Source organism: Epinephelus moara, chromosome 20, assembly GCF_006386435.1.
Source record: "Epinephelus moara isolate mb chromosome 20, YSFRI_EMoa_1.0, whole genome shotgun sequence".
Classification (NCBI taxonomy): Eukaryota; Metazoa; Chordata; class Actinopteri; order Perciformes; family Serranidae; genus Epinephelus; species Epinephelus moara.
Genome location: NC_065525.1, coordinates 43,992,424 through 44,007,259, shown reverse-complemented (window position 1 = coordinate 44,007,259; position 14,836 = coordinate 43,992,424). Strand labels below are relative to the sequence as shown.

The following is a 14,836-nucleotide window of genomic DNA, read 5'->3' as shown; positions in this document are numbered from 1 at the left end:
CTTTTCCCACGAGAGTTTAAAGACAGTTCGACAGCTGGGGAAATACGCCTGTTCACCTTCTGGTGTAGAGTTGGATGAAAAGATCAATACCACCTTCATATTTGTCCTTTGGGCAGAAACTTCCTTCATCCCTGCTTGTTGCCTGGCAACCACTCAAGTCCAAGTATTAGTCTGGCTCATAACTATCCGTAAAATGACAAATAGTTGTTTTTGCACTTTGGTTTTTGTACAGATTAAACAAAAGAGATGTAATGTGTCAGTGACGGAGCTTTAGAGGTGCCGTTGGGTGGATTTTGTGACAGTTGCACAAAGTCGGGCCACATGTTTCCCTCAGTTTACAGTCTTCGTGCTAAGCTAAGCTAACAGGCTGCTGGCTGCAGATATAAGTGGGGTAATAATCTTCTCTCATCTAAGCCTACTTTGCAAAATGTCAGACTATTCCTTTAAGATCTGTTTCAGATGCTTTTCCATTTTGTCAAAAGAAAACAAAGTGTATATTTCAGCATTATTAAAGCAGATCAATAAAAATCACATGCAACATCACCTGCATTTAAACATCCATCTAAAGTAAGCAGAGCCCTACAGAGACAACTACTTGCAATGTGCCGTTCTGCAACGTTCTAAAATGGTTTCGTATTTGGTCTGAAGACATTTTTAGGAGGTATGCAGACCAAGAGGGGTGATGCTGATGGCTTGGTTATTTATTCATTTGGCTCTGGGTGTTACTTGGGATGTAAATGAAGTTGATGAGGTTTGTAAATTTAATTTCTAAGACTGATGTTTATTTATTCATATTAACAGTTGTAAATAAGTTTGGGACAGTTGTTGACAAATTCATTTTAAATGACAGTTAAATAGTGAGAAGGAGGTGGGATTTTATCAGTCTACACTTCTTTCTCCTTTTTGAGCACGTTTGTTAATATTTTGCTTTTATTTTTTGTTTCGCTCTCAGGTAAGTTTTTCACAACACATCAAATAATGTTTCTCCATTTCTAAATCGAATTTAATTTCTAATTCCTTCAGAACAATGTCGACCTCTGAGATGCTGTCGTGCTTGAAAGTTCTGTTGTTTTGCAGCAGAATCCTGGTGGAACGGATCAACTGCTGCAGCACTTCATTATTATTTAGGATCAGTTTGATACATCAAAGGCAGGTACCTCTGACTGTGTGTGTGTGTGTGTGTGTGTGTGTTTTCTCACCCTGCCTCCTCAGCTCGTTCTTGACGGCCTCCACCCCTCCCTTCTTCTCGATGAAGTCGTAGATGACCTTGGACGTCTCCCGGTCCTTCAGCTGAGCCTCAGAGATGCCACACATGTCAAACAGGTTCTTGAGTTCAGGGTCCAGGTTGTTCAGCTGCAACATCGACAACACAGACAACATTTTAAAAAACACACACAAGACTTGAAGTGTGTTGAGGACAAATTTAAGATGATCTGTCAGCTCAAAATACTGTTAACTGATGACTCCTGGTGGTCAAACCTCATCTGAGTATACAACAGCCTCAATGAAGTGTGACAGCTGCAACTGAAATTGCTTAGTATCAACAATCTTTGAGCCACAACTGATCAGAATTCTTGCACACTATTTCTAGGTAAGTCTGGCTGAAAGGTCAAAAAGATGGCTGCAAAAAAAAAGTGCGTTTGTCCCTGGGGATGGATCATTAACTCTTTAAGTACGCACATGAAGACAACTTCAGTTCAGCCTCTGTTGAAGTCTATTTGTCATGATATGGTTTCATGTTTCAGGCTCTCTGCTCTCCATAACGCCATTCGATAGAAATATTTTGACCACAGTACAGAAGCAGTGATTCGACTTCCTCTGCAGTGAAGATGAACTGCACAGCTCTCAGTCACAGTGTCAGTGTGACACCTGGTGGCCAACAGGAAGAACTACAAACTACCTGACCCAAACCACTCAGCTGCCTTCCATCAAATCAGTCATTAACCTGCAGCTCATTCACACCTCTGGTTCCTGTCATGCTGCAGTGCATTCTGGGACTGTCTGGTGTGTGACTGACATGTTTTCAGGATCATTCAGCATGCTCGCTCAGTCGGGTACACAGGCACAATAACGAGGCGGCGAATGGAGAGCAGTCACCCTTCTGCTCGTTAGTCCCGTCAGTCTGAACACAACGTTCGTTAGCGGACAAACTCAGCGATGACACGAACCAGCTGCTACGAGAAACCAGTCGGGGTCCTGGAAACATTAGTCAAAACTAAATGAGAAAATCACAACCAGCAGGACTGTGTATATTTGGTTGAAGTATTTTGCTGGTTGAAGTAACGATTTGTTCATGAGGTAAATGAAGAGCTCTCTTGATCAAATATTAAAGGCTATTTTTCAAAATCAAAACGCTTTACAAAACTCTTCTCCAGTAAACTGTGCTTCGAGTTTCTCATCAACAGCCTCAGACACCACCCTGATGAAACCAAGATGATGCACTGAAGCAAACACTTCTCCGCTCCTCGCTGTGTGTGCACTTTAAAATGAGGAAAAAGCTATTCTGTCTTTTCAAACGTCTGGCTCCTTTGCAGTGCTAATCAGAGTAATCAAAAACTGCAAAACCTCCATTACTCTTACTGTACTTGTGATGCTGTCACAGCACCCACTGAGGTCATATTAGGAGGATTTATTTTCTGCTCTGGCACCAGATCACATAACGAGGTTTCCCTTTTAGTCTGAACAAAGTGATGAGAGCTAAAATACAAAGAGGAGCTTCTTGGCAGCCAGAGCTCCCTTTGTGACAGGAATAGTGCTGGTTGGGGACCACACAGTCGTGAGTGTGTTTGCAAGTTTAAAGCCTGATAAATAAAGGCAGATCAACTTTATTTATACAACATAAGGTAGGTGGGAAGTGGGGACAGAACTGTATCTTTTGTGCCACAACACGACACTGCAGCTTTTTATTTTTAGTGCCACGATTATTAATTAAATTAGGGCTTTTTAAATTTGTAGAGGAAGAAAAGAGGGGGTCTTTAAATGCATTTATATTTAAAATCTGTTTGTTTCCTTCAGAAAGCAGTGAACACTCAGACGACTCGATGAGGCTGCAGCCTGACTCTGTCTGGAACATTCTGCAGCTTCTGAGACGCAGCGAGATGTTTGTGAATATGAGCAGGAAGCAAAAAGAACCTATTGTGTGATTTCATCATGCAGCCACCACACAGGTCACTATTGTGCTCCTGTGTGTGCGCGCATGTGTGTGTGTGTGTGTGTCTGTGTTAGAAGGGGGTACTCACATCAAAACCTGTGTTCGGATCCCAGCCCACGTGACCGATGTGCCTGAAGAAGACGGGACAGATATGTGGTGAGATCACACACATAAAATATACAGAAGTACAGCAACTATTTAACATATGCACGTGGGCGACCATGTGCACATGCTAAATAGTGAGCCCACACACACACACACACACACACACACTCACATCAGTGAGAGTGACATCAGTCAGAGACACAGTGTGGTCATTGAGCGCTCTCAGACCTCAACGCAACATGTTTACTGTTTCAATGAAGCCGAGTGTTGCTGCTGGATCAGATGGCACAGTGCAGGTCTATGACTGCACACACACACACACACACACACGCGCAACTAAAAGTCAGGATGTCTTGCCGCTTCTATTTTTGACCACTTTTCGAATCTGTTGAAACAATTACTCAACTAACAAATAAGTCAAAAGACAGGGTTAACTTATTTTTATGACTGATTCATTGCTTGAGTCATTTTTTAAACAAAAAGTGCCAACGTATGTCCGTTTTCTGTTTCTTTTATTTTTCCGATCACTGTTAAGAGAATATCTTTGGTTTTTGGAGTTTTATTCAGACAAAACAAAACATTTAAAGATGAGTGTGACTCACTGGAAGTTGCTGGGCGTGCCGATGTCGGCCTTGGTCAGCTTCTTCTTCTTGCCTTTGGTCTTCTTGTCCTTCCTGTTGAGCCCGCTGTGGCTCAGCATGTTGTTGAGGTGGTACGGCTGCTGGTGGCTGTGGGAGTTGTGGAATCGGACATTGTTGATCTCCGGGTTCTTGATGTCCACTGTGGCCATGTGCAGAGCTGGACCTGCACACATGGGGGGAGGGGGAGGGAGAGGGAGGTCAGGATGAAAACATTTGAAACAGAAGAATTATACCACTGGTACATCACAAGTATTAAAAAGTGATAAGCAGACTGCTAAGAAATGGTCTGCTCCTGTTTAAATGCCCTGAGCAGTCGATCACAACACATCGTTTTTGCGGCGTCCATGTTATTTCTACATTACAAGCTTGTGAACACAGTGACGTTGTAAGAACGACACCCAACTCAGGAAACTCGATCATCTGAGGAGCATGCAAATTCACCATCAAGACCCGCAGATACCCAGATCGCTGTAATGAAGGCTGCATCCTACAGGGGATGCTGGCAGGACTTCAGGCTGATAAACTGGTTTATTCTATGGTATGTAACTGCCCCCCCCTGACCCTCACACACTGTCATCAATATTCCCTTAGTAATCCAGGTACCTGAGGGATCAATATGGCTGCTGTAAACTCTGTCACTGAGCTTTCATGATCCATCTTTTCTAATAAAAAAATGCAGCAGCTGAGCCTCTCCCGATGGTCCGAACCGCTCCAAATTCCTCGTAATCTCCACAAACCACAGCAGCATTTGACATAAACCACTAATCCACTGCTAATCCCAGTCCAAATCCCTGGACTCCCCATGAATGCTGGATGTCTATGACCACAAGGACCAACAGGCTCGCCTCAAATCTGCCGTCTACAGAGAACCAGGACCGACACGGTGGGCGTTTCCCCGGCCAGAGCTACACTGGATGGTTCTGTGTCGGCCTGGGCATCAGAGTTGAGTACGGACACTTTCAAAAATCATACTTTTTTTAGACAAAACTCCCTACAAGCAGCGATACAAGATATGGACAACATTTAACATCCGAGATCTTTGGCTGCTTTTGTTCAATAAAACTAGAATTACCACCCAGGGTTTGTATACCTCCACAGTCCACACACCAGTCAAGTTTCTCTTTCACTTTGAAATTTTCAATGTCTGTCAAAACATGGATGCTTCACACACAATCTATACAATCAACACAGTCTCATGGTGGACACCCAAGATAAGTGTCACCAATTCAATATCTGACCGAATGTCTCCCCTTCTGTTCCTGAGATATGATGTTGACGAATGGCCAGAAAAGGGTTTTATGCAGATCATTATGATGTCACAGTGAAGCTGACCTTTGACCTTCTGGATATAAAATGTCATCACTTCACATTTTATCCTATCAGATATGTGTTTGGAAGTTTTGTCATAATTAGCATATGAATTCTCGAGTTATAGTCAAAAATATATTTTGTGAGGTCACAATCACCTTGACCTTTGGCCATCAAAATCCAATCAGTTTATTGTTGAGTTCAAGTGGGTGTTTTTGCCAAATTTGAAAAAATTCCTCCGAGCCATTCTTGAGATATCGCGTTCGAGAATGGGATGGCTTAAAGGTCACAGCGACCGTGACCTTTGACTCTTGACCACAAAAATCTTATCAGTTCATCCTTGAGTCCATGTGGACATTTGTGCCAAATTTAAAGAAATTTCCTCTGAGCGTTCTTGCGATGTCGTGTTCACAAGGATGGGACAGACGCACCTACAGACAACCCAAAAACATACTGCCTCTGGCCATGGCTATTTCCGGTGCAAGCGCATAAAAATGGTTTTGTAGAAAAACATGTTTATATTTCTCAAAGTAAGGCATCAAAGATCATTTTTTTATCATATCAGAAAATTGTATTTCACCAGTGCAAAACGTGCCTGCTTGAAACAGGTCAGTTCTTTGGCCTCTGGTGTTTCTGCTTGTAGCCTTCTCAAAACCCGCTCATTCATACAACTTCACACTCGACAATGCTCTTCCATGGTTCCTGAGAAATACGCCTGCCATGAAACAGTTGTGTCCCAGAGTAATGCTAGAGTATACGCATCATTTGCTAACTGCCAACTATTTGAGACCAGGCTTTTTCCAGGAACAAAAGTTCTCGTTCTGAAAGTTACATTGTTGACGCTTTAGATGTAACATCTCTGGCCTTACTTACCACCTCTTCCTAACATACAGTAAGTGAACTCTGGCAGATGGACGGTGAACAGTGTCCAGATATACTACAAGTGACAACAACATTTAAGAAGCCCTGAGCAAGCCTACGTAACATCTTGCCAATGATCTGATCTGAAAATAGGTTGGAGGTGTTGAAAACAGAGCCAAGGCGAGCATTTTAAATAAGCCACATGTCACTTAGCTTGCTGAAGCTCGCAGCAGGTTAGGATATACTGACTGGAAAACACTGAAACAATCTGAGGTTCGCTCGCTTGCTTGCTTGTTCACATCACATCAAATTAGAAAAGGTGTTATTCATCCATCCTTGAATGTACTGTGGCAAGCGATGGAGAGCGAGCTGTACCCAGCATGCTGTTAATAGTTTATAGGGGTCCCCTACACACTACAGTGTGTACATAACACACTACTAATAAATGTGTTCTGGAGATCTCATAGCTCGCACTCTACACTGCACTGCACTTCCTCGGGTCCTCAGCAGTACGCCCACCAGGTCGATTATAAAAACAGTTGTCAAGAAAATGGAAGGACAGACATACATGCAAACAGACAGACCCCGTGCATTTTAGTTGTTTAGTTGGTCTCCTGATCAGTTTGCCAAGAAAAACGTGCGTTCCTGCCAAGAACACTCGGATGAAGAACATTCAAACTCGGATCTGAACTTGCCAGACTCGACTGACAAAGGTCGGGCGCACTCTCAATAAGCAAAGCTGCCAGACTCGCTGCCAAGACTCTGGGTTCTTTTCCAAAACAGACGTGACCGACAACACTTCCATTCAAGCCCACTGCATTCAGTCTGTCAATGAACAGCATATGTAAAAGAGCTTGAGCTGGATATAAGAGTTCACATCAGGTAACAAGAGAGTCAGAACCGAGCCATCAACATTCCCAAACACTGTGGGTTATCCCTGAAGTACCAACACGAGCAGATTCCTCACAACAAAAGCGTTTTTTATCGAGGTTCTCACAATGAGGACAAGAACAAACATACATCTCCCAAACAGAGAGTCCAATCCAGAGCAACAACGTCCCTCTGTTAGTCTCATGTTTCACAACTGAAATGTCAGAATGAATCTGCGCCACCAGAGACGAACTTCAATGAAAGAACGATCTCAGGCACAAATCCACGGAGCTGACTGAAGACACGACTGATTTGTTCAGTGTATGTTAATCCTGCTCTTTGTGGCGTCAGTGTTTGCCAACAGTCACAGGGCTTAATGAAAGTAAACAGTCTGTTGGGATGACATGCAGACACAGCTGCAGAGGAGGAGAGCTAAATTAAAGCTGTGATGCACTGGGACCGTTACTCACAACTTTGTTTGTCTACACCTGAACAACATCATGAACAAAGGCTGTAAAATAATGTTTGTGTTTTGCAGGGTTGTGGAGGGAGACGTGTGCTGCTCAGACATTTTTACCCCCAGAACCTGTCAAATTACCATGTTTACTTCTACCTCTCAAAACCACAATGCATCAGACGCCATAACATCCCAGACATTTTGACATATGGCAAATTACCATCTCAGGTACTTTACCTTAGGCCACATTAACCCTTTGAAACCTGGAGTGACATCACTTTTTTTGGTGCTGCTTTCAGACACCTGTTGCAAGTTATTTAAACATTTGAACCCTGAGCACACTGGTGACATTTCTTTCAGAAACATGGGAAAAAAGGCAGTGAGCAACTTGGTGAGGAATGTCCCTAAAATTGCAAAAAAAATAAATAAAATTAAATAAAATAAAAATAATAATAATAATAATAATAATAATAACAATAACTAATAATAAATAAATAAAATAAAATATAGGTTTAGAAAATTATTTTTTTAAAAGCTAGTGAAAACTATTAATATTATTACTATTATAAAAATATATTTTTATTACATTTTAAGAACTCTTTGCAGGTCTTTTCTTGTTTGTTTGTTTTTAACTTTTTTTTTTTTTTTTTAAACTAATTTCTTGCTAATTCTTTGGGGTAATTTCCTTTTTAAGTTGCTCACTGCCTTCTTCCCATGTTTTAAAAAGAAAACAAATCAATTTGCTCAGGTTTCAATGGGTTAAGCCAACTAAATCTTGAACACATCTTTTTGCTCTTAGTTCTGGCCTTCTGTCCACAAGGTGGTGCCAAAAAGATACCGAAGCTGGTGGGCTTTTTAGAAACTGCCTCTGGAGCAGGGCCCCAGGAAGTGCGTCGGGCTTTGAAGCCAATTTTCTTAGTGGCCAAACAATGGATTTACATCCTTCACTTGATGCTATGTGGCCCAAAATGACTTTTTCCCCACAGACTACTGAAGGAGAACATTTTCAGCCAATTCCAGGCTGGTGTCGGTACCTTGAAGGAGATCAAATGTCAGTATAGGTGTTAAGGGGGATGAGTGGCTCACACTATGTTTGTTTACTCAATCTATGTTTTTTGGGGTGACGAGAGGAGACATGACAAAGTTAGTCTGTCAAGAAAACTAAAACTGCACCAATATGACATCATTTTGGATTTAAAGCTGATGTAAGAGGCGTCCTAACAGGCTGCAGGTGCTGTTTTCAGCTGAACTTTGGTCACAAACTGTGTTGCTGGCTATATTATATGTAATCTCCAGTCAATGTTACAATATAAAACACATGTTTTCTGTTTAAAAAAGTAATGTCACAAATGTAGGAAGATAGAAGGTCTGCTATTCACCCATCTTTTAGGTGGTTACATCTCCAGCCTGATCTCGAGTGCACAGCAGAAATCTATGTGGTTCGTTTGCATGATGTAACAGAAGGTGACTTTTAATGTATTTAACATGAACAGAGAGCTCCGATGTTACGTGACACTACACGATTGTCAGGCACTACTTTTCTGTTGGGATACAGTGTCATTATGTTCCACTCTGGAGCAGCTGCTGAGTCGAGTGGATAACATGGTAACATTTGGTATACCAGTCCGGTCCAGTATTTGGCTCAATATCAAATTGTTTTTTCACACAGATCAAACCCTAGTTTGAGGTTGTGGAGGTCTATGGGGTAAAATGTTGTTGCAGTAACGTGATTGGCCACTGGAGTAATTTGGCAGCGATGGTGAGTGGTGGTGTCATATCCAGATCTGTTGATAGATCCATGTTCCCACTGCTCAGCACATGTTGGAGATCTTTTATCTGTTTATCAATGCATTTAAATATCTGTTTATAATGTGTTTCTTTTGCACTTTGTATTGATTCTTTTGATGTATTATGTAAAGCACTTTGACCTGAACTGATATTTTGTAAAAATTAATGCTGAAATGTGAAATTAATTCTAATAAAAAAACATGAATCAAGGATCAATTAAATGAACAAAACAAATGTTCAGCAGCAGTAACTGTGGGGATTACAGATTAGGCCTCGTGTGCATCTCAACAGGGTTTAAAGGGGCCGACAACACAGACCATGTGGTCTACATATGGCACAGATGGGCTTCCTGCTGACCAGATTAACCTGCGGCAGACTCCACTCTGTGTCAGTGTGTGAGTCACGTTGTCTGTGAAACAACGCCGCCAACGTGTCAGGAAACGCCACAACTCTCCAACACTCAAGTCTGCTGGCATTTGTCATCCAGTCACGCAACAACATCTATTTCTGTCAGAGACGTGCAACGAGCATGAACACTGTTTTCAATCAGCTTCTTGATCCTTTATTAATAAACCCTACTCCAGGGTTTTCTAATCTGGACTATGTTTCAGCCACGTGTCTGTTTCAGTCCCTGAACACCACATACAACACAATGAGCTTCCAAACTGACCCCAGATCAAAGTCACCAGAGGATGTTTTTTTGCCGCTGAAGGGCCACAACAGTAGAAGTAGAATCTGCATTATCAATATTAGGAGTTCAACGTACCATTTTTAGGGTCACCTCTCTTCTCTGCAAAAGAAAAATTAACACAATTATAGTTTCAGAACAAAATCAACACATAAAATGGAAGATATTTAGTTTTTAAGAGGTGAGAGAAGAGGGTGAGCTGTTCAAGAGTCAGGAAGCGTGCTGAAGTTCAGTTAGTTGCGGCTGGAGGGAAGACGACAGTTTTAAAGCCCGCAGGTGTCAGAGCTGTCAGAGAAAACATGCTGCCTCACGTCTTCAACGCCGTGGGCAAAACAGTCAGAGAGACAGTTCAGGAAGTCTGAGCAAAAGGAGACAAGCAAAAGCTTTGAGAGCTCAGATGTGTTTGATAAAAAACGCCCCCCTCTAAAAAAAACCCTTCTGTGTCACAGCTCTGTGAGCCTTTGGACCCTCAGTCATCATCACAGTTTGAGTGGTGCACTTCAAAAAGCCGGCGTGCTGAGAGGAGCTGGAGGGGAGCCAAGAGGACCCTTGATGCAGAGATGTTTACGACACAGAGACACACCGACAGTTTTACTACAGCAGCGAGAAACACAATGAGCTCACAGCAGCAGAGGAAAGAAGCAAACTGTCCCAAACCTTCACTCGTGTCCTCATCTGGGAAAACATTTTTACAGATTTCATTTTGGGTACTTCGATTTATCGCTTCACACACAACAGACATTGAGTCAAGTTCGAACTAACGTGTAGTTAGTTGGAATTAATTTGAATGCAACCCATATACCTCAACGTATGACCTCACATACAGCGACATCCATCAATCGGCGGTGAGGCAGAGTCTTACCTTTCAGCATTGCCTATATGTTCTCCCTTGTGGTGTCATACAGCTGCACTATCTGTCTTAAAATTGGAGCTTAATATTGTAGCTATTGTAGATTTTTCCGTCATTATCCTCACAACCTTCTCCTGAAGCAACAGCAATGTACCAAATATACTTGCATATAAATCTTGTTATCATATCATTGATGACCATTTTACAAGATTCTGGGATGACTGTGGTGAAAAGTAGTCAGACAAGGTTGCTCCTCTCACTGCTGGTGCCTCTGCTGTCTCACTGGCAGCTGAGTCCTCAGATTTGTTGTGGATGTAGAGTAAAGCAGCTGCTTCAATACACTGCAAAGTGTATTTGAGACTGAAGTCTGTCGTCCTCTCACATCTAAAGACAATCTGAGTTTTTAGTCAAACACTACATTTGAGTTTGCAAAGACTGGGGATCTTACAGGGTCACTATTTTTAAGACTACGATTAGATTCCTTATTTGATTATCTCCCATCCTGCTCCTGGTGGAAAATAATATGACAAACTCCCTTTAAACCATATGACGTATTAAAAATTCCTTTCCGTGTCCGCAAAAACACATAACTCCTGACACACAAATAAAGGTATTCCTGTTAATTCAGCATCAATATGATTCATAAAGATAAACTGCATCTGCATATAAACTTTATATGTTGTCGGCTTCAACTTGCTACCAGCCTCTGATGGTCAGGTGTGCTGTTTTAGTGGGAGAATTAAGATTTCTCACTAAAGTAAGTGCTGGTTGGTGGATCAGATACAAATTAAACACTCTAGTTCACGCCACAGCTCCACCAGTTTCCAGCTCAGTTTTTTGACCACCTCACACCAAACAATTGAGACCATAGTAGCACCAGTGGAGGTACAACTTTTATGATTTTATTCTGCCTTTGGAAATTTCTCTGCGACAGTGAAATCGCTTGAAAAGTCGTATGTTGCAGGGCTGGTTGTTGTAATCTTTGATGGTAATTTTGCCATCTACAGTGTAAGACCTAAAATACTTTCACACTCTACTTCTCAGATGCTTCGATGTTTAGCTTTGTTATCTTAGTTTATTGACAGGTCAATAGGGCATGCAATAAGTCAAGCTGACAGGAAGTTTTAAAACAACCTCTGCTGGACCACAAGGAACAACTACTCCAAAGGTCTGTTAAATTTAAGATCAAAAGTCCGACAGTGTGTGGGATTCTTGGGTTTCTTCCAAATCCCCCTTTCTACCTTTATGAGCTATTTCAAAAATCCATTCAGTTCTCATAGCAGCAGCAACACCCTGAATCCTCCATGCTTGCTCTTGAGATGCAGACACACAAATTAACTCCAGGAACTGTTCCTCCGTGAGTCTACTTCCTTGGTTGGTTTGATTTTATCAGCCCTGCACATCTCCCTGATGCAGCTGGACATGAGCGAGGCACACAGGTTTGGGACTGAGGTTGAGGTCTTGTTAGCAGAAGAGGTGGTTAAGTGTTCTGGAGCCTGAGCCCAGGTGTGAAAGGTGAAACGTCACACACAGGTTGAGGAAGCGAGGAAAGAGTACAAGCTGAAACAGTAGAAACGTACCTGTTTTGCGCTGTCGTCGGTTGAGCAGGTCGTTGATTGCGGCTCTGAATCTTTTGGCCTCTTCTTCGCTGGCAAAGTTCAGACCGATCTGACAGGTCTGAGAGGAAGAAAAGGAAGAGCCACACATGATTAAAATGGCATCTATCTTTAAATAAAAAGCAGAGATTACAGAGCATTAAGTCTGAACACCTTGAATAAGAATGTGTGGATCAGAATTGAAGCGTTAACTTCTAAACCTGAATTTAAATTTAGAAAATCTGTAAAATAAAAACACTGATAACAGGTTATATCCAAAATTATCCTCAGATAAAATGTCTGGATTTACTCATGCTGGTGATTCACTTACAGGTGCAACAAGAATACACCTATTCATTTCTGGTCTCCTCATGTTTAATAAACATTCTGGATTTATTGGAAGTGCATCCTCTGAAGAATCTGTCAGCAAAGCACAGACATCTACAGCTCAGGGCATCCTGCAATGTTTTATAACTGGGGCAGTCCACCTCACCGGACATCAGAATTATATTTGAGGGACAAGATGTGCCACGATCTCTTTGACTCTGATCAAAACCCAAACAATCATTGAGGTCAACCTTAAATTGACAGAGAACACGATGTAACTCAAATCCAGGCAGCACTGCAAACGAAAACGAACAAAACCACAAACTGTGAACTGGCGATGAGGCCAAAACTAACACGAGATTCCTCACAGGGTAGCTCTTTAACAAGCCCTGTTTACACTGCCTGTTCAGGGCAGGAACATTGTACAGTTGAAGCGGCAGAGCAGTCTCTCCTTTAGTCTGCAACAGGAGGTAGTTACAGTGCCAAAACAGTGTCTGCATAAACAGCCACAGGATGGGACCATGGGCAGCATGGGTGTGACGTTTTGAGAACATGTGTGCAACCCACCGCTGCAGCTTTAAAAAAGTAGCTGATAGCAGTTAGCAGCTAACTCAAAGAAGAAGAACAGCATCCAAAAATATCCACAAACAGTGAAAACAATGAAGTCTGCGAGCTCCTTACCCTCCGAACGAAGGACGAGATCAGCCGCCATATAACAGGGACGGTAAGTGATTCTTACTGGCATGCTATGTGATTGCTATTGTTTCTAAGGTGCTACTGACATGTATGTTATGTGTCACACTAGCGGCCAGTGCCAATGTATGACATGTCACACCCGTCACGCCTCCTTTGATTCCATTATATCAGCTTGCTGTCTAAAATCACACACTGGAGCAGTGTGATGCCGCCATTCTTTGGTTCTGTGTAAAAATGCAAAGGCAGCATAAAGGCAGGACTTAGCAGCTCTATAGCGCCATCTCTGTGCAAAAGGGCTACAGAGATGTCCAAACTATGGCCCACAGGTGGTGTGTGGCCCCGAGTATTAATGCATATGGCCCATGGGTGATTATAAAATTGACATATTTGGCTTGGTGATGACATTATAATCCAGTGCCTGTTGTGACTGCTGGGTGTCACTATCACAGTCTGGGAATATCAGTCACAGGAAGCAGAAATCTGGCTGCTCACAGCCTTGTTGAACTGAGCAACACTGAATGGCTGGCAGAGAGCTTGCACGGGAAGATGGACTTTCAATGCAAATGCTTACACACATGAAATCATTTGTTGCAGAGCTTGGACTTTTTTAAAGGCTAACCAGTGACAGCACTTCCCAGCTCTGGGGAAAAACGATCTCTGGTTTCCCAACACCAACATTTCTGTGGAAACGGGGGAAATATGTGACTAATAATAGAATCTAACCGGCACTGTCAAGATCTCACCGCCCGAAGTGAGAAGGACATTATCTTGTTCATGGACAGTTTCTCTGATGATATGGAAGGAGTACAGCAGGACGAGCATTTGGAGCTTACTGAAAAGGAAAGTGATGACACAAGGCTAATGGCCCAGAACTATATGCATTCATCTCTATGTGGCCCCTGACATGAAAAGTTTGGATGCCCCTCCTTTGTCGCAAATTGTCAAAGAAGTACGTCAGGAAAAAGCCAAACTTTTTTTCAGTTAGAAAAAGTAGACACAGACGCGGCTGTTCAGACACCGGGTTTCTTAGTCTCAGTCATCTACATAATGGGATGAGATTAAATTACATATTACTTTTGGAACATTTATCTTTTGGAAAATGTTTCTGAATATGAGAGAAAAAATACTGAAAAAGAAAACTGAATTAACTGAGAATAAGTCATGTGACCCATGTGTATGAACACACCTGTGAGTGCTCATGTGATTCTGTTGAGTGAACCACGGGGCAAAACGTGTTGTTGGCTCTTAATAAAATCACAGTAATTCTGTTCAGTGTGCAGTGGCTTATGTTTATGATTTTAGACGAATCATTTTATTATCTTTATAAAAGCAACGGTTCTGTCCATCCGTCTGCTCCTTCAAAACACTCCACAGCTGAAGTCACCATGTGTCACACAGACAGAATATAAGACCAAACCATTTTAGTTAAAGCCAGAATCCATTGAGAAAAGCAGTGATTTAACGTCGCTGAACAAAGGAGCTGTTGGTCTACTGCTGCC

General features: G+C 42.1%; 1 protein-coding gene across 2 annotated transcripts in view; it reads right to left on the bottom strand.

The window, feature by feature from the left end:
• The window catches only part of wasla (WASP like actin nucleation promoting factor a), a 35,147-nt gene that overhangs the window by 6,561 nt on the left and 13,750 nt on the right, over positions 1-14,836 (bottom strand). The window contains exons 4-8 of one of the 2 annotated variants that reach the window (XM_050072904.1): positions 12,300-12,396; positions 9,948-9,971; positions 3,859-4,060; positions 3,240-3,282; positions 1,200-1,353 (exon numbers count right to left, since the gene is read on the bottom strand). In XM_050072904.1, coding sequence (XP_049928861.1) covers positions 1,200-1,353; positions 3,240-3,282; positions 3,859-4,060; positions 9,948-9,971; positions 12,300-12,396 — 520 coding nt within the window. The remainder of the gene's footprint in view (positions 1-1,199; positions 1,354-3,239; positions 3,283-3,858; positions 4,061-9,947; positions 9,972-12,299; positions 12,397-14,836) is intronic. The other variant, XM_050072906.1, reaches the window with a different exon arrangement.